Here is a 23,818-nt window from a genome sequence, read left to right on the forward strand (position 1 = left end):
GGCGAGGAAGTGTCATTGCACGACCAGTTTCGCAGTCGCCCGTAAACTGAGCCAATCTGCGCGCGCAATGCCCAAATGATCCGGAAATGAAGAGCGTGGGAGCCGGCCAAGCATCAAGAGCAACTTCCGGGAGCGCAGCCCAGAGTCGGAGGAGAAGTGCGGCCCCGCCTGAGCCATTCCCGTGGTGAAGTTCCCAGCAGGAGGCATGAAGGGAGGAGCCGCAAGTAAGAGCCGGTATCCAGCGAGGCTAGGTCGGAATAGGACGCTTACCTTCTCCCCGGGGCCTGTTGCAGGGGCGGGAAGGTTCTTTGCCTATCTCCCTAGGGGTGGCGCCGCGGCTGGGCATCCCACCCTCCAGAGGCCGCGGCCAGGTGGCTCTGTGCAGAACCTGTGTAAAGCTAGGTAGGTTTCATCCAGGCGGAGCCGCTGGGTTTAGGTGCGCCTGACTCGACTCAGGGTCTGTCCGAAAGGTGAGCCACTTGAATGCCAGCTTAAAATAAAGCTATAGTAGGAATGCCAGCTCTGTCGCTCAGGTTTGGAAAAGCTGCAGCCACCAACCTGCCGCACTCACGTGTTTCCAGGTACTATCCCTGGAGCGTTATCATACCTGGTAGCTTTTAGAAGCAACAGTGGACCATCACTTTGCCTGTTTTTCCCCCTCCATCCAAGTTTCAGCGATCTCATCTCCCCTTTCTGTCTATCTCAGTCATCCACTATTTAGAGCTGGTTCATACACCATGGGGGCTGTGTGTGGTAGTTGTACACATACATAACTGACAGTCCAGTGAACCACACACACGTACCCCCACCTGTATGTGGACACAGCTTTTATTTCTGTGGGAGGGTGAATGGACAGAGAGCTTTTTCATCCTTCTTACTTTTTCTCCCAAAATACTAGAATTTGAGGGCATCCAATGAAGCTGATGGACAGTAGAATCAGGATGGACAAAAGGAAATACTTTACACAAGAAATGATTAAAATGTGGGATTTATTGCCAGATGATGTAGTGATGACCACAGGTATAGAGAGTTTTAAAAGGGATTAGACAGATTCATGGAGGATTGGTCATAACTAAATGGTGACCTCCAGAGTTAGAGGCAATAAACCTCAGAATTCCAGTGGCAAGAGGAAACATCTGGGAAAGGCTTCAGTCCATGTGCCCTGTTGTTGGCCCTCCAGAGTACCTGGTTGGCCACTGTGTGAGACAGGAAGCTGGACTTTCTTGGTCTGATCCAGCAGAGCTCTTGTCTTTAATAATGGTTTTTGTGTATACCCACAGCATACAGGTTTTAAGTTGTATTTACAATGCTATTATAAGCATGTCTCAAAATCCTGCTGATGTCTATTCTATGGCGTTTACTCCCATTAAAGCATTCTTAGGATTGCACTATTAATGCTGCATTGTATTGTGGCTGTAACGTGTAAAGCAACTCCTGCCGTTTCCATGTACCGATTACCTTAATGATCTAGAACTTCTAAAGTTTCAGTACAGTATTTTGAATCAAACTTTTTTTTCTTTCACACTTCATGGCATTTTGAGGAACCATGCCATAAGACAAAACAGTTCAATTAAGAAATGCTCTTTTCAGATCAACAGCATTCTACTGACTAGAATTAGAATGTATGTCTACTACATGCCTCCATACTGCATGAAACCTAGCAATCAGCTACTATATGTAAATGAATAGGTCCGATCCTTCTAAAGTTATACAAATATGGCACAGTATATTACACAGTAAATAAGTATTTGCTTCTGTGGTGATTTGTTGCAAGAGACTGGCAAGTGCTCAGTAATACCCAGCGAGATGCGCAATAGGATACAGATGTCTTCCTGACCTGTCCTATGCCCTTTTCAGATTTAACTGTGTAAGTTTCTTGCTTGTTAGTATTAGTTGTCAGATATATGCAGCACAAGTCTGTGATAAAGAATTCCCATGTCTGTTGTTTTTCAGATTGGAGATCAGATCTAGGCAACAACATGGACTCTTTGGAGGAGACTGGTAGTTCGTCTGTAGAGGAGAACTACTTTGTAAATTACACTTTTACTGACCGTTCTCACTCAGGCCGTGTGGCCCAGGGTATTATGAAGCTATGCCTGGAGGATGAGCTTTTTGCAGATGTCACCATCTCTGTAGAAGGCAAAGAATTTCAACTGCACCGGCTAGTCCTCTCAGCTCAGAGTTGCTTCTTTCGTTCTATGTTCACTTCCAATCTGAAGGAGGCACATAATCGGGTGATTGAGTTACAGGATATTAGTGAGAGTGTATTTCAGTTGCTGGTGGACTATATTTATCATGGAACTGTAAAGCTGAGGGCAGAAGATTTACAAGAGACTTATGAGGTGGCAGATATGTACCAGCTAACTGCACTTTTTGAGGAATGTTCCCGTTTCTTGGCTCGAACAGTACAAGTGAGGAACTGTCTGCAGATTATGTGGCTGGCTGATCAGCACAGTGATGTGGAGCTCTACACAGCTGCCAAGCATTGTGCCAAGTCATACTTATCACAGCTTCAGGAAACAGAGGAGTTTCTACACCTTCCTCTCCGTCTCTTGACAGATATTCTCACAGGTTGGTAGAGCAGTTACTGAGAACAGCCATATACTGTAGGTGTGAAACTTAAGAGCTCCATTCAGCAGGCTATAGCTTAGAATTTCAGGTTATCAAATAAGACATGCAAGATTGTCCAGGAGTTCATTGTGCATTCTGTTGAAAGGAATAATTATCTAATTCTATCTAGCAGTTTACATTGAGAAGGTGATATATAGCACTGAGAAGGTGATATATATATATAGCACTGAGAGTTTGTTTTCCAGATTCTTCTTGATGTAGCAGAATGGATCTGTAGGATACAATCCAGTAACAGTGACTAGGAGCCATTCTCTTCTGGGAGAGGCTTTTGCATTGGGGAAAGCCTCCTTGTGCTGAAAGAAAGTGCTGTCACTATGGGAACAGGCCCATGGGATCAATCCCATAGCTTTTCCAGTAGCTGTGTGTGTGTGCGCGTGCGTGCTCCCTCAAGTTATAGCTGACTTATGACTACCTCTGGCAGGATTTTCATTACAAGAGACTATTATTTGTGGTTTGCCATTGCCTGCCTCCACAACTTTGGTCTTCGTTGGAGGTCTCCCATTCAATTACTGTCCAAGGCTGACCCTGCTTAGCTTCTGAGATCTGATGAGATCATGCTCACCTGGGCCATCTAGGTGAAGGCCCAGTAGCCATGTAGTCTTGAATAATACATAATAATAATATACAGAAGTATAGCGTCCAGATCATGTGATGTGATCGCTGTACTCTGCTCTGATTAGACCTCATCTAGAGTATTATGTTCAGTTTTGGGCACCACAATTTAAGATGAATACAGACAAGCTCAAATGTATCCAGAGGAGGGCAACAAAGATGGTGACGGGTCTGGAGCCCAAGTCTTATGAGGAAAGGTTGAAGGAGCTCAGTATGTTTAGCTTGGAGAAGAGACAACTGAGAAGCGATATGATATAGAGGTTGGCGCAAAGTTGTTTTTCATTGCCCCAGAAGGTCGGACCAGAACCAATGGGTTGAAATTAAATCAAGAGTTTTCAGCTAAATATTAGGAAGAATTTCCTGAAAGAGCAGTCCGTCAGTGGGACAGGCTTCCTTGGGAGGTGGTGGGCTCTCCTTCTTTGGAGGTTTTTAAGCAGAGGCTAGATGGCCATCTGACAGCAATGCTTATTCTGTAAGCCTAGGCAGATTGTGAGAGGGAGGCCAGTGCTTAGTTCTCGTGGCCTCTTCTTACATGCCCAGGGTAATGCTGATCGCCACTTTGGTGTCAGGAAGCAATTTCCCCAAGGCCAGTTTGGCTAGGAATCCTGACGGTGTTTTGCCATATTCTTGGCATGTCACAGAGGTCACTGAGGGTGTGGAGCAGGCAGGTAGTTGTGAATGTCCTGCATTGTGCAGGGGGTTGGACTAGATGACCTTGGAGTTACTTTCCAACTTTGTGATTCTATCTACCATAAAAAACTTTTATTTTTAATTGTTTAAATTTGAATTGAGCATCGCTCAATTTTCTAGAAATTTTATATATATATATATATATATATATATATATATATATATATATATTACCTACATTGACTAACAATACAGAGGGAAAGAAGGGGGGCAGGGGAAGGAAAGGAAAAAAAAACAGCAACATATAACAACACTACACTACAAATAATGCTTTCCCTTCATACTCCCCTTCTAGAAATTTTATATTAATCTGTAAGATGGCTTAGTAGTTTTTGCAACTGAATTGTAATTAATGTTATAAAATAATCTTTCACTTGTATTGGCAAATCAGTTAACTAGTCCAATACACAACTATAAATTGGAGTTTTTGTCCTGCTCTCTTTTGGTATTATAACAATGCCCATAGGAAAGATTGGAAACTTCTTTATACTTAGCTAGGCCCATATAAATGTGCCAAGAATGAATTACTGTGATTTGGCTGGGGCAGTTTTTATGCAATGTGTGTGTGGGTGTGTGAACCCCCCGCCCCCGTGTTTAAATTACAGGGACAGCCAAACTCATCAGGTTTTTGTAATGCCTCTCTTGCCTACTGTTTTTAATAGTCTCTGGGTGAGGGCAACAATTATGGAGGGAGCTGCACTGTCCGAGACACAGCAGCTCAGGCCTCTCCAACTTTTTTCTCTGGACTATGTGCCTGGCTGAGAAGGTTAAGTCTGGTCCCCATTATTTTAATTACTTAAACTGCTATCCAGATTTACCATGTTAAGCCCCAGGCAGGGTTTCTAGCAAACCGGGTGCTTCTTCTCCACTCTTCACGTACTTGGCTTTGTCAGACACAAACCCCAGTCAAAATCTTTTGCCATACCATAAGGGTGTATTAAATTCTGTCCATTAGAGACTCTTAGAGGCTGAGGGAACATTCTCATGATGTCTGTCTTAAACTTCCTTACCTTGTTGCTGGGGCATTGTCAAGACCAAAGTCACTACTGGTCCCAGGATGAGCAAGTTTATGGACCCCAGGGAACTGAGCAGGAAGTGAGGAGAGGCCAACTCAGATGAGCTGTCAGAAACCCCGGGGGGCGGGGAGGGGGTTTCTGCTACAGAAGAAATACTTACCTACCTGACTTCTTTTCCTTTGTCCAGAATGTGGGATGGAAAAGCAAAAAAAAAAAGAAAGAAAGAAAAAGAACCAAATTCCTGAAAATTGCTTTTTGGTCTGAATGGAGCAAAGATAGGTTCCAGCCCAGGCCATTGTGAATGCTTTTTGTTACATGGAGTTCACTAAACAAATGGTCTAAATAAAACTCTGAATGTACATTAGACAGCTCTGATCTTCAAACACCACGTAGGTAATTTTTTAGATTTTTAATTCTGTTCTTTTTGTACATATGGTATTAAGAATTTTATTGAGACATATTTTGAAATAAATTCTTGGAAAGTCTGAATTAGACACCTGATGCACATATGCATCTGACAAAGAGAGCTGTGATTCTTGAAAGCTTATGCTACAATAAAGTTAGTTAGTCTTAAAGGTGTTACTGGACTCTATTTTACACTGATGCACATAGAATGGTGAATTTCTACTTAAGTCACAGTCAGTACCAGAATTCAGTGTTTGGCAAAACCCAATGAAAATTAAGCATGCTTCAGGGCAAACATTTTAAAATACTGAGCAGTGTTTAGTGTGTCGCCTAGCCTACCAAACTAGTTCCAGAACTGAAATCCCTATTAACTTCTGCAGCTGCTGATCCTTTTAGTAATTAGTACCCTGAAGCAGAACACACCCTCCCACAGAAGCAAAAACTTGCTGTCCTGAGTGCCAGGAATATCAGTGCTTAACTTGTATCCAGTAGTGCAGTATCCCAACCTGTTGGTTGGGACCCAGAAGTGGGTCATGAAGCCTCTGAAAATGCATCGCAGGTCAGCTCTTCCTAATGGCCGCCTCTGCCTTTTGCAGTGTTATCTTTCCCTCCTCCAAGCCAGCTTTTCATATTCTCGCTTTGTAACAATAATGGGGGTGGGGGAGCAATCTGGCAATTAGTAACTTTACAAGTATACACATTTTCCTAAATAAAATATTTCTGTAGGAAAATCATCATGTGTGAAGTAGCTCCTGTAAGAAACAATCTTAGTGCCTAATTTGAGGCAAGCCTTTGATATTTTTTTTGGAAACCTGACATGATCCTGCAAACAGTACAAGTCATACATTAATTGAATTTTTTTTGTTTACTGCATATGCATATTGATTAAGGAATCATGTAAAATGTGTCCTGATCGTTACTATAGTGCATTTTTAAGAATGCTAAAAGGGGATTAGAGGAAGTAACGGAGGAGGGTGATCAAAGGCTGGAATGTATCCCTCATATGCAAAGGCTGTGTATTTTGGAATACCTCTTAACTGGTGTTCATAGTAGAATGTGATGTTTGTTGGTCTCTCAAAAAACGTAGGGGTGAAAACTGTAGAAAATGGAATGCTGAACTAGATGAGCACGAAGGTCATACTTTGCCTATAGTGCCAGAAAACCTTGAGTTGACCCTGGAATGGGTCACTGTACTAAGTACATTTGGACTTCTGAGTCACCGTATCCAAAAGTTTAGGAACCTCTGTGCATCTATCCTGCTTGGATTCCTTTCTGTCATTATACTTTTAAGACTTTCTACCATCCCTGAGATGCTTAAAAAGTCAGATCTTGATAAACTTGATTAAACTTTTTTGGTAATACCCATTTGAATTGTCACCAAAATATACTGAAGGTGTTTACAACTAGCAAAGGTGTATGTGTTTCATAAACTATTGGATACCAGCCTGTACCCAATTACACATTCCAAAGACTTAAATTTGTCTTATGAGGGGGCAGTGATTCTTACCAAAGCAGGGGTCTGCAGCAGGATAGGAGAACTGGTGGAAATCACTAGCCCTTCTTAACAAGTACTGTTCAGTCTTTTGAATATGTGGTTGGTTAGTGCAAGCTGTTACTACAACAGTCTCTACAAAGTATAAACCCTTCTCCAGGACTAAGGTATAGTGAATTTCTACCTAATTTTTGGTTTAATTATAATGGCAAGTGTAGAATTTGTGGTCTGTTCCTATGGCTTGAAGTCTTTCATCTACAGAACAGGAATAGTAACATGCAAGAGCTCGTGATATTTAATAAATAATATGGTATATCTAAAGGGGGTATTAGCTGTATCAGTGTTATCCGACAACTTCTTGTCTTTGCAAACATACAGATGGGGTTCCATCTTCCCAGAATCCTACTGCTGCTATAGAAACCTGGATCAACTTCAGTAAAGAAGAACGTTCAGGTTTCTCAGAGATACTCCGATCAAGTTTAAAGGTACATGGTTTAAGCACAGTTCAGCGTGCCTTTTCCCCCTCTCCCACAAGCTTCTGTGATCCCTATGTTGAACAGAAGAGAATTGTCATAATTGAAAACCTGAGGAGCTTTCCATGGATGCCAGAAACATCTAGTCCATGACAATGGTCTGATGAGGACTGTTTTTAGTCAGCTGAGTTCCCTAAATATTTAGGTACAGCTCCATCTTATTGGTGCTTGTTCTGCAACAAAAGTGTCAAAGTTTATTTCCCACAAATAGTTGCCTGATTGCTGAATTTCTGCGTAAAAGATCCATGTAAAGCTGATGAAAATACCTTTTATTCCTTAGGAAATTGGAGAGAACGTTCATATCTATCTGATTGGAAAGGAGTCGTCGCGCACACATTCTCTTGCTGTCTCTCTGCACTGTGGTGATGATGACTCCATCAGCATTAGTGGTCAGAACAGCCTGTGCCACCAAATCACCGCAGCCTGCAAGCATGGCAGTGATCTGTATGTTGTTGGAGGATCTATCCCGCGACGCATGTGGAAATGCAACAACACCACAGTAGACTGGGAATGGTGTGCTCCCCTGCCCCGTGACAGGCTCCAACACACTCTGGTCTCGGTGCCCAACAAGGATGCAATATATTCACTGGGTGGCAAGACACTGCAGGACATTCTCTCTAATGCTGTCATATACTACAGAGTAAGAGATAATGTATGGACAGAAACTAGCCAGCTGGAAGTAGCCGTTTCTGGAGCTGCAGGTGTACATCTCAATGGTGTCATTTATTTGTTGGGTGGGGAAGAGAATGACCTTGACTTCTTCACGAAGCCCTCTCGGCTTATCCAGTGCTATGACACTAATACAGAGAAATGTCATGTGAAGCCCTATGTGTTACCCTTTGCAGGGCGCATGCATGCGGCTGTGCACAAGGACCTGGTGTTCATAGTAGCAGAGGGTGATTCGCTGCTGTGCTATAACCCTCTGCTGGATAGCTTCACCCGGCTCTGTCTGCCAGATGCCTGGAGTTCGGTACCCTCCCTATGGAAAATTGCTAGTTGTAATGGTAATATCTATGTCTTCAGGGATCGCTACAAAAAGGGGGATTCCAACACCTTTAAACTCAACCCAGCCACTTCTGTGGTAACTGATACCAGTGGCCTTAAAGTGCTACTTACCAATTTGCAGTTTGTGCTGGCCTAAGGGAAGAATACCTCAGGCCTGATCAATGGAGACACTCCATTAAGCAGCTCAGTGATGCCTAGATATCCTAGCTCCTGTTCCCTAAGGCATATCAAAGTACTTCAGAGGAGTTCTTCTCTTTGCGGTTGCTGCTGCCAAGCAGCTGTATGATGGCTGTACACCTGCTTCCACTAGCACTTAATTTGCCACAGTCTGGGTCCCAACTGGAATACTGCTATCACTGTGATTCCCCGATATTCAACTTCTTGTATCTCAAAGCCACATAACTTAGAGGCTTCTTAAGTCTATACCTTTTATCACCAGCAAGCCCTGTACAATATAGCTGATCTCTTTCTACAGTCATCTAGTGTTTCATGTTGCAGGTTCCGCAAACAACTATAAAGATATAAAACCCCACAACTGCAATTGCCAGAGAAATGGTTTCTTGTGAAGGTCCCTCCCTCAGGCTCTGGATGGCATCTAGGTAGTAGCTAGAGCTACATAACATTGCAGTTGACTTGATTCTACAATAAGTAGAGGAGAGCGCTGTTCCTCAGTATACTCACCCAGCAAGAAAAACAAAGCTCTTTGAAGCCACTATGCCAAATGAGGTCCCCTGCCCTACTACTAGAGGACTCATCCTCTTACTGTGTCTTATACAAAAGAGCATGTTAAAGAGAAGAATAGTGTCAAAGCTACTTTGTGGATGCTGTCAGTCTCTTGGTGCAAGTCTTAATAAAGGCCTCTGCTGGGACAACATGGTGGCTTTTATCTCTGTGTGTATTTGTGATGGAAGCACTAACATAAGTGGGCCTACATATTGCTCTGAAATAAGCAACAGCCATTAACAGGCAAAGAGAGGTAATAGAGGCACAATACAGTCAGCAATAAAACTGAGCTACTAGACCTCTCTTGTTCTAACACTGTGCAAAGATTATTTATTGGTAGAAAAGATAATCACAGCCTGTTCCTAATTAACAATACATTAGTAATCAGATGATTTCCTAGTGGAATCCTGTGTATCCAGTGGTGGCTTTTGGTCTCCTTGCTGTATCCCCAGTGAGCTTTTCTGTCCACCTGCCAGGCCTTACTCTGTCTTTGGTGGTTCTTGCTGTCCTGCAGTAGTTCCACCAATTACACTCCTATGGAAGTCCTCTAGTAACTCTACCTGTTTCTGGCGGATGATAATATGAGGCCGGATCTGACCAATGGCTTCTATTGCTTCTTGAGGGGTCCACTGGTGCAACTATAGAAGTAGAAAACATACATGAAAAATCTGTCTATTGAGATGGAAATTAACATTCCTAAATTACACAGTGTGAAAGCTACTAATTAAAAAAGGAAGTTGATACATAATTCCCTCCTCTCTCATTCGTGCAAATCCCAATTGTTCCCCGACATTTCTGACAACAGAGAGCTGCCTTGGTCTTATCTAGGTAGGGTTCTCAATGGGAACAGTTGTACTTCTCTTTTACTTCTGCAAGGGAGGAAGGAATCTGTTTTTTTCTCTATTCACTCTTCACAGTGGAATCAATTTTGCTTATATGCACTGTGAATGGTCATCACAGAAATACAGGCCCAGCCCAAGATTTTGTTTTCAAAACTAGATCTGTAACCACTTATCAAAAATATACTATTAGCCTATCAAATATATTTAGGACTTGCCTATGGCTTTGGTCCTAGTATCGTATAGCAAAGTGCTTAGAAGTCCAGGTGTTTTCATTCATTTGCATTTGTCAGCCATCTTCAGAACAAAAACTTGCAAGTCTATCCCAGTCACAAGGAATCAGCAGAGTTAGCTATTTTCATTTTCTCTGCTAAAAGGTCAAGGGCCTTTCCCCCCGTCCCTGATGACTGGAGCTGAACTGTTTATCCGTGAAGATTTCTACATCATCATATTCTTGAAAGCAGCAGCTTATGCTACCGTGACATTGCCCACAGAAGCCCTTCTTACCTGAATTAAATATGCTGCAACCATAGTGGCACTGCGAAAGCGGCCAGCTTTGCAATGAACATAAACACTATTTCCACGTTCACGATGCTTCAGTACAAACTGGACGCCTTTGTGTAGGTTTTCCAGTGAGGGGACTCCAGTTAGGTCCACTGTGCTAAGGCGCAGGCATTCTACACCCATTGCCTCCCACTCCTGCAGTTAACCCAGAAAACACAGAAAATCATCTACAGGGCTTCTGAGGAGGAAGCCATTGTTTATTGGTGGTTAAAGATGCAAATAAGATGCACTAATTTAATACAGGAAAGCTGAAAGGATGACTTTGGAAGGAAGTACAGCAAAAAAAAAACATGGAGCAAGACAAAGTAGTATAAGTGAGTAAAGGGGAGACATTATCAGTTCAGGTTGCAATGATATGCACCTCTGTGGGAACAAGCTCAACTGTGAGATTTGCTTCCAAGTAAACATTCACAGTCTAGACTACACAGCATGCCATTTTGATTCAAGTAGATATTAAGACTAATTCATTTTTATTTTATTTATGTCATTTATAGACCACCTTTCTCACTGAGACTTGAGGTGGATTACATAGTGTGAGATTAGTACAGTGAGTAGCAAGGACAACGGCAGACATTTCCATAGTGTCAAGAACATTTCCATAAACAATGTCATAGGGTAAATGAACACAAGTTTACAAAGACAGCATTAACAAGCATCCAATATGGGGTTTATATTCCCTACCATTTTAACAAGCTGTGTTCTGTACTTAAGCTTAAATATTCTCTTCAGATTCAAAAGTAGTATTCTATGACGTACTTTTCCTCCTCCCTGCAAGAGAATTACTTACCTGAGGAGAGCAGCAGAGGAAGCGAGTCTCATATTCTTCATTCATGGTTACTATGCCTCGCACATTCTCCTCTTCTACCAGCTGCAAGAAGAGTCAATTTAACATACTATATTTGACTGGAATCCTACTCTCCCAGAGGCCCATTTGTTACATTCAAACCATAGACTCCTTAAAACTAGACTAGCAGAAGGAGGGCACAGAGAATTTAGGAGGGCAGTGGGTGGTCTATGAAGGAGATTGGCAACCATTCTGATTCTTAAATACAAGGTTTTTTTCTCCATAAAAGTAAATGTTACATATATATATTTAACAGCATAGTTAAATTTCCAAGATCATCATCATTATAGCTTCAAATTAAATAATGTAATGACCATATAAGTACAGTATTTCAGGTTACAATACAAGCTGTACTATTAGTGACACAGCGGTTAATTTGTTCCCACAGATCCAGAGGAGTTAGCCGTGTTAGTCTGTAGTAGCAAAATCAAAAAGAGTCCAGTAGCACCTTTAAGACTAACCAATTTTATTATAGCATAAGCTTTCGAGAATCAAGTTCTCTTCATCAGATGCCTGATCAAAACAGTTTTGATCAGGCATCTGATGAAGAGAACTTGATTCTCGAAAGCTTATGCTATAATAAAATTGGTTAGTCTTAAAGGTGCTACTGGACTCTTTTTGATTTTGTTCCCACAGTAGTACAGCTACTATGGAGTATTTCACTGTGGTACACTTTGCATCAAGGACAAGCAGTGCTTGATCTGAACCCGAGCTCAAGAGGTCTTAAGTCCTGGAATCCTTTCAGTCTCAAACCATCATGCATAATAAAAAAAAACCTAGGGTACCCTAAAGCATGCATTGTTACAGAAGCGCCCCAGCTATTTTTTACTCTTCTAGGATCCCGAAGAGGCTTCCATGGAGTGAGATCTAAGTGGGCGTCAAAGTCAGCGTTTTCTCTCGTTAATATGCACGCATCAACAACCCCCTTTCAGTCACATCGTGACTCTGGGACATGGGCATCATTCACAAAATCAATCCAGGATCGCTACCCTTTCCTCGGCTCGGGCGCACCGAAGCAACGGTCTACCACGTATCAGTTAAGCCGGAGCTGCTCCCGTCCCTTTCCCTACCTGAAAAGTTTCGCCGGTCTGGTCCCTGCGTGTCAGGCTTTTAAAGGCACAGGGGAGATGAAAAACCAGAGCACCGAATTCCGCCTTCGGATTCCCGCATCTGCGACCCAAACAAAGCGCGCTGCTCGCACCCAGTTCAGTTCGGACACAAGGGGCATGGCGGGGAGATTCCCGTTACCTGGCGGCTCTTTCCCCGCAGAGGCAGCGCTCCTAGGAGCACGGTGCGGTCGATGCGGCTGAACCAGGGCCGCTGCGATCCGGGCAGCCGCTCCCGCACGAGCGTGTACAGAAGCGTCGGGTAGAAGAGGAGCCGCGCCACCCCCGGGCCCAGCGCGCTCAGGAGCACCATCTCGGGAGCCGAGGCGAGAGGCCGTTGGAGCAGCCCATGCCGCTCTGGGGGACGGGGGAAGCCCGAGCAGCGCCGTCCAGGCCAAGAGCGGTCGAGGGCGGGGCTCTGCTGACTGCGCCTGTCGCAGCGCCCGGGAGGGGAGGGGGGCGCGCTCATGAGGGGGTGGGGCGGTTCTCCGCCCGGTGCGCGCCTCCCCCTGCTGGCGCGCCTCTCTTCTGCCCTGCGATGGTCTCTTCCGGAAACGCGGCCATCTTGCGAAACCGGCCTGAGGCGGAGAGAGCCGAGTGGGGCACGGGCGGATCCCCCAGGGCAGGCGAGGGCGGTGGCCGCCAGGAGGAGCCCGGGCAGGGCAGGGAGGGGATAGCGCGCAGCCGACGGTGAGTGCGCCCCGACTGTCTCGCCGGTGGCGTTAGCTAACGGAGCTTTCGCCTGCTTCAGAAGGGGAGGGGACTCTTGTCACCGGGCCCCGCTGGGCTGCTCTCCGTCCCGTCCCCTTGCCCGGGGCTGCGTGGAGGGCTGAGGGCCGCCCGCATCCCACGTGCTAGCTCTTGGCGCTGAGCGGCCTGCGGTGGAGGGAGCGTCTGTCGCCCCAGTGCGACTGTCCCAAAGTGGGGCAGAGAGCGAGAGGAGCTGAGTGTGCTGCCAGCGCCGAGGGAGCGCTTGGCGCTCGTCCCCCGCCCGTCTGGCTTCTCTCCGCTTGGGCTGCCAGGAAGGGGAACGGGCTACGCCGGGAACGGGCTTTGGGGCAGTGAAAGGGAGAGTCGGCGGCCTCCCCGGGCGAGGGGGCGGGGCTCGTCCAGGCCGCCGAGAGTGCTGACTAGCGGGCGCCGAGCCTCGTCCGTCAGGGGACTCGCCTGAGCCCTTCCCCCGCCCCGAAATTGACTCCAGCCCGGGCGTGCAAAATGGCCCCAAGTCGCTGGGGGAACGCGCGGTGTTATTCTTGGCCCAGAAAAGGACCCGAAGTGGGGAAAGAGGAGGCGGTCGGAATCCCCAGGAGTATGGCCACGTGATACCCGTTGGAAGGGCGAGCCTTGGGCGCTTGTGGAGCGCCTGGGTGGTTTGGAATGGAAGCCCCGAGCTCTTCTGGGACTGCTTCGCTCAGTCGCAGTCAGTGCGACCGGTGGTGTTTTTTTGGGGTTTGGAGTAGCGCTTCTTAGATGAAATAAAAGTTGCTGGGTGACTGGGGTTAGTCACAAGCTCTCTTAGTCTAACCTACCTTACAAGGTTGTTGTGACGATCAAATGGACGAGAGGAGTTGAAGTCCCCAGTGGGGAGAAAAGCAAAGAATAATTGAAAGAAAATAAATTAAAGAATTTAAAAAGATAAGGGGAGGATGAGGAGAAAGAGTAGTATAGAGAATAGAAACATGGCAAAAGAGAAGGCCATGCCAAAGCGAAGGTTGCAAAGTGGGTACATTCTTTAGATTATTAGCAGGCAGTAATGCTAAAATACATAGCCCCTTTTGTTGTTTATGATAGATTAATCGCTGGTACATTCTTCAGTAAATGTGTAGGCTTGATCTTATGTCGCTGCTATCTAAGAAAATATTTCATATCATTGCTGTTTTCTTGTGCACATATTTTACTAGTATTTAGAGTGTACTAGAACAGTATCTCTTGGTAGGGAAGAAAACTCATTGTTACTAGTAGACCATTTTCTGCTTACATAGCCTGGAATGCACTACTTCCCAGTTTGTCAAGGCTTTGGGCTGCTTTCAAATTCTAATAGAACAATTCCCATATTATCAGCAGTTCCTAATGTTCTGGCTTTGTCATGCTCTGAGCATGATAAACACAGTATTGTGCATGTGCTGTTGCCACGATGAGTGGGAAGAAACACAGAGCTGTAGTTTCTTTACCTCCAAGTCAGTTACTTTTCATACATGGGAATAGTAGTGTTTGCCTGTTCTAGCTCTTCATCAGTATTGAAGGTGCCAGTGGATGCATATATTATTTTTCCCTCACAAGAACAGCCTTATTTTTCAAAATAAGGGGGAGAGTTGTGGTGTTCTAGAATATGGAAGCAGTGTGGAGGGGGAAGAAATGGATGGGTAAGGCGGGGCTAGAAAGGGGAGAATAAAGAGCGTGGAGACCATTGCTCAACTCAGAGGATCAGATAGAACATACGTACTGTTTACGTGTTTTTGTCATCTATATTCTGCCTTTCTCATCAGTGGGGACCCAAAGTGGCTGACCTTGCTTTCCCCTCCTCCATTTTATCCTCACAAAAACACTGTAATTTAGGTTAGGCTGGTAGTGTATGAGTCACCTAAGGTCACTAGCAAGGTTCCATGGCAGAGTTGGATTCAAATTTAGGATTCCCTGATCCTAGTCTGGCACTTTAACCTTTACATCAGATTGGCTTCTAGAATGGACAGGTCTGGACAGATTGTAGTGTTCTGTGATTTTATGCAATTTGGTATTACAGTGTTATATCACATTGTTGGAGCTGTTTTCTTAACACCTTTTGACTTGTTAGCCTAAGCTTACCCTGTTGGCCTCATAGCTAAACAGTTGAATTAGGGTGCCCTGCATCCAAACCCAAAATTCCAGCACTGTATCACACTGGCACTGACCTGGCTATGTAGAATACTATAGGAGAAAGTTCAATTTTATAGTCAGAAATATTTTTTTTTAAATTCCTGACACATTTTGACAGTCTTGGGAGTTTTTAAGATCAAATACACAGTTTTTTTCTAATATGACATTATCTCTTTGTTTAATTGTTATGTCAGAGCTGGTACGTTATAATGGTTAGAGTATCAGACATAATTCTCTCCTTCATTTTATCTCCACAACAACCCTGTGAGGTAGGTGAAGCTGAGTGTGTGACTGGCCCAAGGTCACGCAGCAAGCTTCCATGCCAAAGCAGGGATTCGAACCTGGTTCTCTCAGACCCTAGTCTGACACTCTAACCAATTCACCATGCTCATATTCAGATTCTCATGAAATGCATTCCTTCATCACTAAGACTGAGTCATGGAAGAGTAACTTAGTGTGCATACCAGTTATTAAAAATGGAAATGTCTGATGTGGGATGGTAGCATATCTAATTGAAGTACTTAATATAATCACATAAAATGTAAAGGGACTTAGATCCCCTAATACACCCAAATAAGACATCTTTTTAAAAATCTAAATACAGAGACTGCATGTTTCCAAATTGCAACAGACTTAAACAGAGCTGGGTGGGAGCAGTTCATGAGGCAAGTAACTTCTGCGAAGCAAGAGAAGTGGCCATATTACTCTATAAATGCCTCATTGTAACTGTACAGGAATTTAGAATTGCACGTGATGGGAGAAACTGTATACTGGATGTTTTAATAGACTCAAAGCAGTATCATCTGGTAACCATGAATGGACCAAATAACAACAACTATGGATTATTCCGTTATTTGTATGCATTAATTTTACAATGTGATGCAACTAAAATAATTCATAGTTGTTACTTTAAGGAAATTACAGACCTCCTAACCAGTCACAGCTCTCTTCACATAGAAAGGTGTATAGGACCAAAATAGCAATATTCTCTTTCCCAGGGATCTGGGATCATATGACCCTTGGAGACAGATAAATCAAACAAAAATACTCACAAACCCACCAAAATTGTTTTTGATAAGATTATTTCTTAGTAAGTACACAATATTTATTTACCCTGCCTTTCTTTCCAAGGCAGACCTGGAGGTGCTTACACCATTCTCTTCTCCATTTTATCCTCACAACACCAGCTTTGTTTAAGTCTGTTGCAATTTGGTTTAGGTTTAATTGGCAAAATGTGTATGCCGCACAAAAGTGTTTGTGTTTTTATTCCATTTCTGTAGCTCACAGGTAAATAACTAAACTTCTTCTGCAACTAGGAATTAATTTGAAACTTCTGTATTAGTTTCTTTATCCAGAACCCCCTGGTAAACAAGGATCTTATTTAAAACAGGTGTAAGTAGTGTGATAAGGTATGGGCAAGTGTGAAAAAGTACAACTGTTTCTATGTTTGTCTCTCTCTGTTATAATAAAATGATCTGAAGCTTTTTGCTTAGTTCTGAGAATGTGTGTGGCTAAAGAATATGTGTACTATTTGCTAGGTGACTGCCAAGTAAGAATTATTTGAAATATATCAGTTTATCTTGATAGCAATAACAGGAACTCTGAGTCTTTGTAGTCTGGTTCAGTTCAAATTATTTCTATTTACAAGTGTTTAGAATTACAACCTTAGAAGAAGAAACCAGTTAGCTGCAAAAAACGCAATATAGCATCCAAAAGATTATATTCAGTATGAGGAGCATAAACAGAGTAACAGACGTGCCTTGTCTCATTGCTTCTCTTAACCATTATCTCACATTCTGAAATCCTGAAATTGTGTGTCACTTTAGGCTAGGGTTGGAGAACAGTTTTGGTCTAGGGCTAAAGATTAGCAGCTAGAACATCAAAACATCAAGAGGGTGAATGCCTTATGTAAGCTTTTCTCTTACTCTTAGTATAAGGGCCACATTGAAAGGAGGGTGGGTATAGTTGATTCACAACTTTAAAATTTCCACCCACTGCCCCCAGGTTATCTTTACACAGCTAGAGAACAGCTGAGGTAACACAGTTCTCTGATAGCTTTGCATTTCCAGAAATTTGAGGGACCTTTTCCTTTTTGCTGTTCATATTTTCCATTCAGATGGTGCTACAATCCGTTAGAGCCACCCCAGAATATGACAATAATTGAGTTATCAGTTTTATAGCTGAGAGGACTAGGATCTTGGAGACCCTGATTTGAATCACTGTTTTGCTGTGGGTGACCCACTGCACAACTGGGCCCCACCTGGCAATTGAGACTAAGTAACTGCTCATAGTTTTCCTAGGCAGAGGCTGCTGGGAGACAAAAGGAAGCTGAGGACAGTTGGTCAGATAAATATAGGATAGTTAGTGGTAAGAAGGAGAGACAGAACAGGAAAATGGGAGAGTCTCTGGGGGCTTTCAGGGAAGAAAAAGAGGAAATAGTGTGGGAAGGGTAAATGAGATGACCCTGGCAGGTCCCTGACTTGTACATTTAAAAACTTTAAACATGAAAATGACAAACTTTGATCAGTGTTTGAGATTCCAGCACGTTATATTGGGAAAGCGGAAAGGAGCATGGAGTTACTTTTCAAGTGGGGCTTGAAAAGTAGAGGTGGATCTCACTTCAAAAATTTTGAGTATCTCTAATTTAGTTCCCCCCCCCCATTCTGTGGGGTTTTAAAAAAAATCTTTTAACACCTGTGTATTGGAAAATGTATACTCAGGTAACACACATACACACATCTTCTTTAGCCTAGATGTAATACTTCAGTTTTGTTTTTATGGAGACTTGAACACTTTTTGCCTGCTTTTGCGCATAGCTGTCGGTGCAGAGATAGGAGTAATCTAATCTGTCTCTAAGAATGAAGGATTAGTAGGTTCATGAAGAGATATTTGTCCTGTATAATCAAAAAGAGTCCAGTAGCACCTTTAAGACTACTGTATCAGGCATCTGACGAAGAGAACTTGATTCTCGAAAGCTTATGCTAAAATAAAATTGGTTAGTCTTAAAGGTGCTACTGGACTCTTTTTGATTTTGCTACCACAGACTAACACGGCTAACTTCTCTGCATCTTTGTCCTGTATAAAATGTGATACTTCAGAGCACCTAACATCTCTGGCAGATTTTAAAGCACATGGAATCTGATGTCTTCCATATGCACTACTTAGAGCCGTGGTAGTAGCTGCTGAATTATAACTTAATTTTTCTTTGCATGCACTATCCTGGGCCATTTCCCCATGTCTTAAAAATAGCACCCCACGCACAGAACACTGGTGGCTTCTTCGTGCAATTTCTGACATCACCCAAATGCAGGCAGCGATGATTCCATTTTTGTGGCCTCACAAAAACAATCTGTCTGCATCCGGGTGACGTCAGAAATCGTGCGAAGAAGCCGCCAGCATTCCATGAGTGGCACACTATTTTTGAGACATGGGGAAGTGGCCTTGGAGATGTCTGCATTACTATCTCAAGCTGTGGTTGAGTTTTGAACACTCTTCTTCAAGCACATGCCATTCTACCCCACACCCACACCTTCTTTCTGTACAGTACTTGCTTATGATCTGTACTACTATTGTTTTATGAGATGATCAGAGAACTTGAAAGGCAAGTGTCAGTGGGCTCTCTTTCACTTACCCAGGGCCATTTTGGCTTACTTTTCTCTCCATCTCTCTTACCATCCATCTTCTTGCCTTGCTGTCATGGCATTTTGGGGGTGGGGTGGGGCTATTGGCTTTTTGACTCTGAGCTATACAGCATTGATAGTCTCATTCCACAACCACATTCCATATTCTCTTCAATGGGAAAGCAACAAAGTGTGGTAGCAGTGATCTCTTCTGTGCCTGCAGTGATGAATGATGAATACCTCCACACACACACTAGGGTACTCCTTTGAAACTTTTCTGTTTTGCTTTTGCTATACTTTTAGTTAGTAGTTGTAATTTGATTTCTGATTCAACTTGTGTATGTGTTAATTCTATATCAGTGTTACAGTGCTGTCTGACTTCTTGCCTGTATGGGCTAGCCAAGGCTACTATTTTGTAGTTTTTCCTCTGGTTGAATTTAATTAATCATTAAAAATTAGATGCAGACAGAACTTTGTATTTTCTGTTGTTTGTTAACCTTTTTCAAGTGTCTGTTGAAAGGCTGATAAAATTACATAAGTAATTTACTGTGCAATCCTAAGAAGAGTTACTCCAGTCTAAGCCCATTGAAATCAATGGGCTTAGAGTGCTGTAAACTCTGCTTAGGATTGCCCTGCCAGTCAAAACTTGGAGTGTAGATGAATTTTATATTTTTCCTTTCCTTGCATTTATAATTCATAACACTTTGATTTGTCTAGTTTTATGTATTGGACATTTTCTTAACTGGTGCGTATTTCCCATACTTTGCTATGAAAACCTTTAATTGTAAAACAGTATTACGTGCTCTACTTTAGCTCATGCTGCATAGGTAGAAATTAAGACCATGATAAAGAGCTAGTTTCTTTCAGCTCCCATTTATGGGTAAAAGCTGTTGAATTTGCCACTTCATCCTCAGAGGATGGAGCGGACTCTGACTGCAGTCTTGCTTTTTCTGTGTTTTACTATCAGATCGGCTAGCCTTGTGCTAGATTTGCCTTCATCCAGAGCTGCTACTCTGTGGGCTTCCACCCAACTATGCAATTGTTTCTTTAACTGTAATTTGCAGGGGGACCATTCTGGTATAGTGGTTAGAGTGTAGGACTCAGAGACACTTAGAGACACTTTCAAACATCTGCATAGCTGCATAGCTGCCAGACTTACAGATTGATCTTGGTTAGTCATTGTCACTCATCCTAAGGGTTGTATTAAAATAAGTGGGTTTGTAAATGGGTGAGCTTGGAAGAACAGAATTTTAAATGTCAAAAATATAATGGAGCTTTTGTTACCCTATGACTATTGGGAAGATATTTGTGGGAGGTCATTATAGATTTGGCACCATGCAACTTGCTAGGTGGCTTTGGGCCAGTCAGGCTGAGAGACTAGCTTAAACCCACCCAGCAAACCTACCTCACAGGGTTGTTGTGATGATTAAATGGAGTAAGAGAGACTAATATGCACTTTTCTGAGCATCTTGGAGACAGGGTGGATTTGATTTAAATCAAACTGATTTAAATCACGATTTAAATCACTAGTCAGTAAGGCTTGATTTAAATCATAGTTTTCTACATAAAGACTAATTCTTGCTGGTATAACTTTAATATGCAAGTCGATGAAGATTTTTAGAATAACAACTTTTCGTATTAGTTTTACAGTTGTATAAAATATTGATTTTAATACTATTAGAAACACATTATAGTTAATTTATTGTGAGATGAATTATCCCCAGTTTAGGTTAATTATTCATATTTGGACAACTTTTCTGTTGTACTTTATTGGAAGGAGAAAAATAATCATTACCTTAATAATAACAATGTAAATAGTTTTATTTATTCAACTGAAACAATAACATTACAGCATATGTTATTTGCTTAAACAAACATCCATGTTTGTTAACTAATTTGGCTAAACAAAATATATATATTTTAAGAAACTTAGACTGTCAGCCCAGCCTACACATGAAAAACTTAAATACTGTCTTCTGTAGCTCACTCGTCATCTTCATCTTCTTCTTTGTTCATAATCTGGAAAAGAAAAACAAGCTTTCCTGCTTTATCGGGTCCCAAACGATTTCTCAATTTAGAATGAATGAGTCCAAAGGAAGAGAATATTCTTTCAACGCCTGCAGAAGAAGCTACTGCTGTTAAAAGTGAAATCATTTCTTGAACAGTCTCTAAATCCAAGTGCTTAAGTGACTTCCACCAGTTCACTGGTGTGACTTTCTTTAAAATATCTTCAGCAAACATATATTTCTTGAATGGTTCCCCCTTAGCTCTGAAGTTTATTATAGTTGGCATTACAGATGGATGATTGCTGGATACCCATGTCATAGCTAACTCCTCTTCCTCTGCACTTAAGTTTTGATCCTGGTACTGGATATTGACAATATTTGCCAAAAAATGAACTGGAGACGGTGCTTGTCCCATTCACTTTTTTAATGCTTGTAATTTAATTCTGTCCATGTGTAGTTCTGTTTTTAAGTGTTCACTCAGTTCCTTACAAATTTCAACAGCATCAGCAATAAAACAGCTATTTTTCTGTATTTTGTTTAAAGCTTCAGAGATGGGTTTCAGGATGCTCAGCATATGTTCAACATTTCTCTTAAGCCCAATGTTGAGGATTTTGGCCGTGACAGTGCCATTTATTTTATCTCGATTTTGTTCACAAACTGTCATCAGAATAGGCCAGTTCTTGATATACTGCTCAAAACAGTCCACCACAGAGTTCCATCTAACATCTTGTGGGAGTGTTAGCTTGGTTCCACCCATCCTTTTCAGAGCTGCTGCAGCAAAATGATTGTTACGGAAGTATTTAGCAATTTCAACAACATTAGTCTTTATTTCTGGAACACTTAAAGTCTTTGGCTAAGAGGTGCAGCAAATGAGCACTGCAACCATATGTTATTAGCTTTGTATTTCCTTCTTGCTCTTCTAAATTTCTTCTCATCTTGGATAAATTTGCAGCATTGTCTGTGACCAAACTGCGTACTAGACATTTGAATTTTTGTTCACATGTTGTTACAGCTTTTACTGCCACTTCTTGTAAGTATTCTGCTGTGTGTGCATTTCCTGACGTATCAATTGTTTGTGCAAGGAAGACTTTCCCTTCTTCTGTTGTTATACAAGCACATACAACAGGATCATTGTGGACATTACTCCACCCATCAATACTTAGGTTAACAATTCTACCCTCCAGAGCTGTTGCACATTGCTCCATTTCTCTGTCATACACTTTATCCAGCAGTTTCCCTGCAACATCTGCTCTGCAGGGTGGACTGTATCCTGGTCTCAGTGACTGAACCATATTAATGAAATGTGGGTTCTCAGTCAGACTGAAAGAAGAGTTTGTTGCATAAACAAACTGGGCAATTTTTTCATCAATTAACTCTTTTTCTAATCTGCTCGTTTTTATCACAAACTTATCTATGGTGGTTCCAGGAGGGAAGGGTTTTTTCTTTCTTTTAGGTGATATACTGTGGGTGTCTGATGATGATGCAAATGAAGCACTATCCGGGATGGATAACTCTGAAACTGTAGAACAGGAGGATGGTGATCTTGAAGGTGGATAGTTTCCAGAATCCTTAATGTTGACGATGAATTCCCCTAAACAAAAAAGTCAATGCTGTTATTTTATTGTTTATACAATTTCTGCTTATTGTACAGCACTGCCTCAAAAGGAATATTTGCTTTTCTTCATAACTGTACCAAATGACAGTAACATGCAGTAATAATAAGAAATATAATTTTGCTCAAACATGACAGTTCAAGGCAGTCCTTAGAAATATGATTCAATAAAAATGTTTACCAACCTGAAGATCCTGCCTGTTCAAATGTGTTTCTTTGGTCATCTTCATCACAGCACTTCTCATGATGTTGCCTCATTCGGGCCACCAGGCCTTGCATTTCTTTGCTGCAGTGTTTGCATTTTGCACGCATGCCTGCCTTACCGATAGGTAAAGGAACTTCTTTAAAGTATTCCCAAACCGGGTCTCTTTTACGGCCTGCTGCCATTATAGGTTTTTTCCTCCAAGGAAAGAATGTGATAAACCTCAGGTCATACACACAAAAGATCCAAAGACTTGTGCAGTATTGTGCTCAAAAAGTTTCACTTTCATTGTGTACTGCTTGCCCCTCTTTCCTCACACTTAGTTTCTTCTTGTGCAGATCTATTCCACTCCAAACAATCAGAAAAATATTGTTTCTATTCACTGAACTTCTTGAAACTTAGCACTGGAGGGGTTGATTCTGTCTTCATAGGTTTGTAGAACAATAGGATTAAGGTCTTTTTCTCAACTCTGTTCATGTTATAACATTTTTGCTGTGAAGAAGAGGCATGTGATCTCTGCTGAGCTGACACAAGTTCAGTTTTGAGAACTGCAAAACCAAGCATCTGTGATAATATCTTGTAGGCAGAGAAACTGCCCAATAATATTACAAAAACCCCTGGAAGAGCATGATATTGTGAATGGATTAATGGAATTTATTTACCAAAAAAATTAAACATATACAGCCTTATTCTACATAATTAAAAACTAATCTTTATTTCATGATGGAATAACCTTTGGATGGTAATATTTTCCTCAAAAAGCATTTTATTTTAAAAAATCCAATTTAAATAAAAAAAATCCGATTTAAATAAAAAAATCCGATTTAAATAAAAAAAATCTGATTTTTTGATTTTTTTAAAAAAAAATCATTGATTTTTATCCACCCTGCTTGGAAAGCAGAAATAGAAATTGTTCTAAATAAAGACATACATTTTGTAATTTTGGCTTGGTTTAGGAGCCAGCCATAGCTTGTGACCACCACTCTCCTTCCATCTTTTTGTGGTTTTTGGTATGTAGGCACAACTCAAGGTGGGTCATTTTGAACTGGGTTTTGGAGAAGTGTG

General features: G+C 42.1%; 3 protein-coding genes across 7 annotated transcripts in view; 2 read left to right on the forward strand and 1 right to left on the reverse strand.

Annotated features, from left to right (window-relative positions):
* The first annotated feature begins 90 nt into the window (after nt 1-90).
* KBTBD4 (kelch repeat and BTB domain containing 4) lies at nt 91-9,258 on the forward strand. Of its 2 annotated transcripts, none has more exons than XM_054972069.1 (4): nt 91-224; nt 1,954-2,571; nt 7,225-7,331; nt 7,660-9,258. In XM_054972069.1, exons 1-4 carry the CDS (start codon nt 206-208, stop codon nt 8,518-8,520), a joined length of 1,605 nt encoding a protein of 534 aa, XP_054828044.1. In that variant the 5' UTR covers nt 91-205; the 3' UTR covers nt 8,521-9,258. The 2 variants fall into 2 exon arrangements, with proteins under 2 accessions (XP_054828044.1, XP_054828045.1); XM_054972070.1 differs by lacking the exon at nt 91-224 and adding an exon at nt 286-402.
* Nucleotides 9,259-9,411: 153 nt separating this feature from the next.
* PTPMT1 (protein tyrosine phosphatase mitochondrial 1) lies at nt 9,412-12,886 on the reverse strand. Its single transcript, XM_054972016.1, has 4 exons — nt 12,603-12,886; nt 11,298-11,378; nt 10,454-10,645; nt 9,412-9,745 (listed from the first exon to the last, which is right to left on the reverse strand). Exons 1-4 carry the CDS (start codon nt 12,771-12,773, stop codon nt 9,587-9,589), a joined length of 603 nt encoding a protein of 200 aa, XP_054827991.1. The 5' UTR covers nt 12,774-12,886; the 3' UTR covers nt 9,412-9,586.
* Nucleotides 12,887-13,040: 154 nt separating this feature from the next.
* CELF1 (CUGBP Elav-like family member 1) overlaps nt 13,041-23,818 on the forward strand; it is a 74,961-nt gene continuing 64,183 nt past the window's right edge. For 3 of the 4 annotated variants that reach the window (XM_054972552.1, XM_054972553.1, XM_054972554.1), the window contains exon 1: nt 13,041-13,150. The gene's annotated coding sequence lies outside the window, so the exon portion shown is untranslated. The remainder of the gene's footprint in view (nt 13,151-23,818) is intronic. The other variant, XM_054972551.1, reaches the window with a different exon arrangement.

Source organism: Eublepharis macularius, chromosome 2, assembly GCF_028583425.1.
Source record: "Eublepharis macularius isolate TG4126 chromosome 2, MPM_Emac_v1.0, whole genome shotgun sequence".
NCBI lineage: Eukaryota > Metazoa > Chordata > Lepidosauria > Squamata > Eublepharidae > Eublepharis > Eublepharis macularius.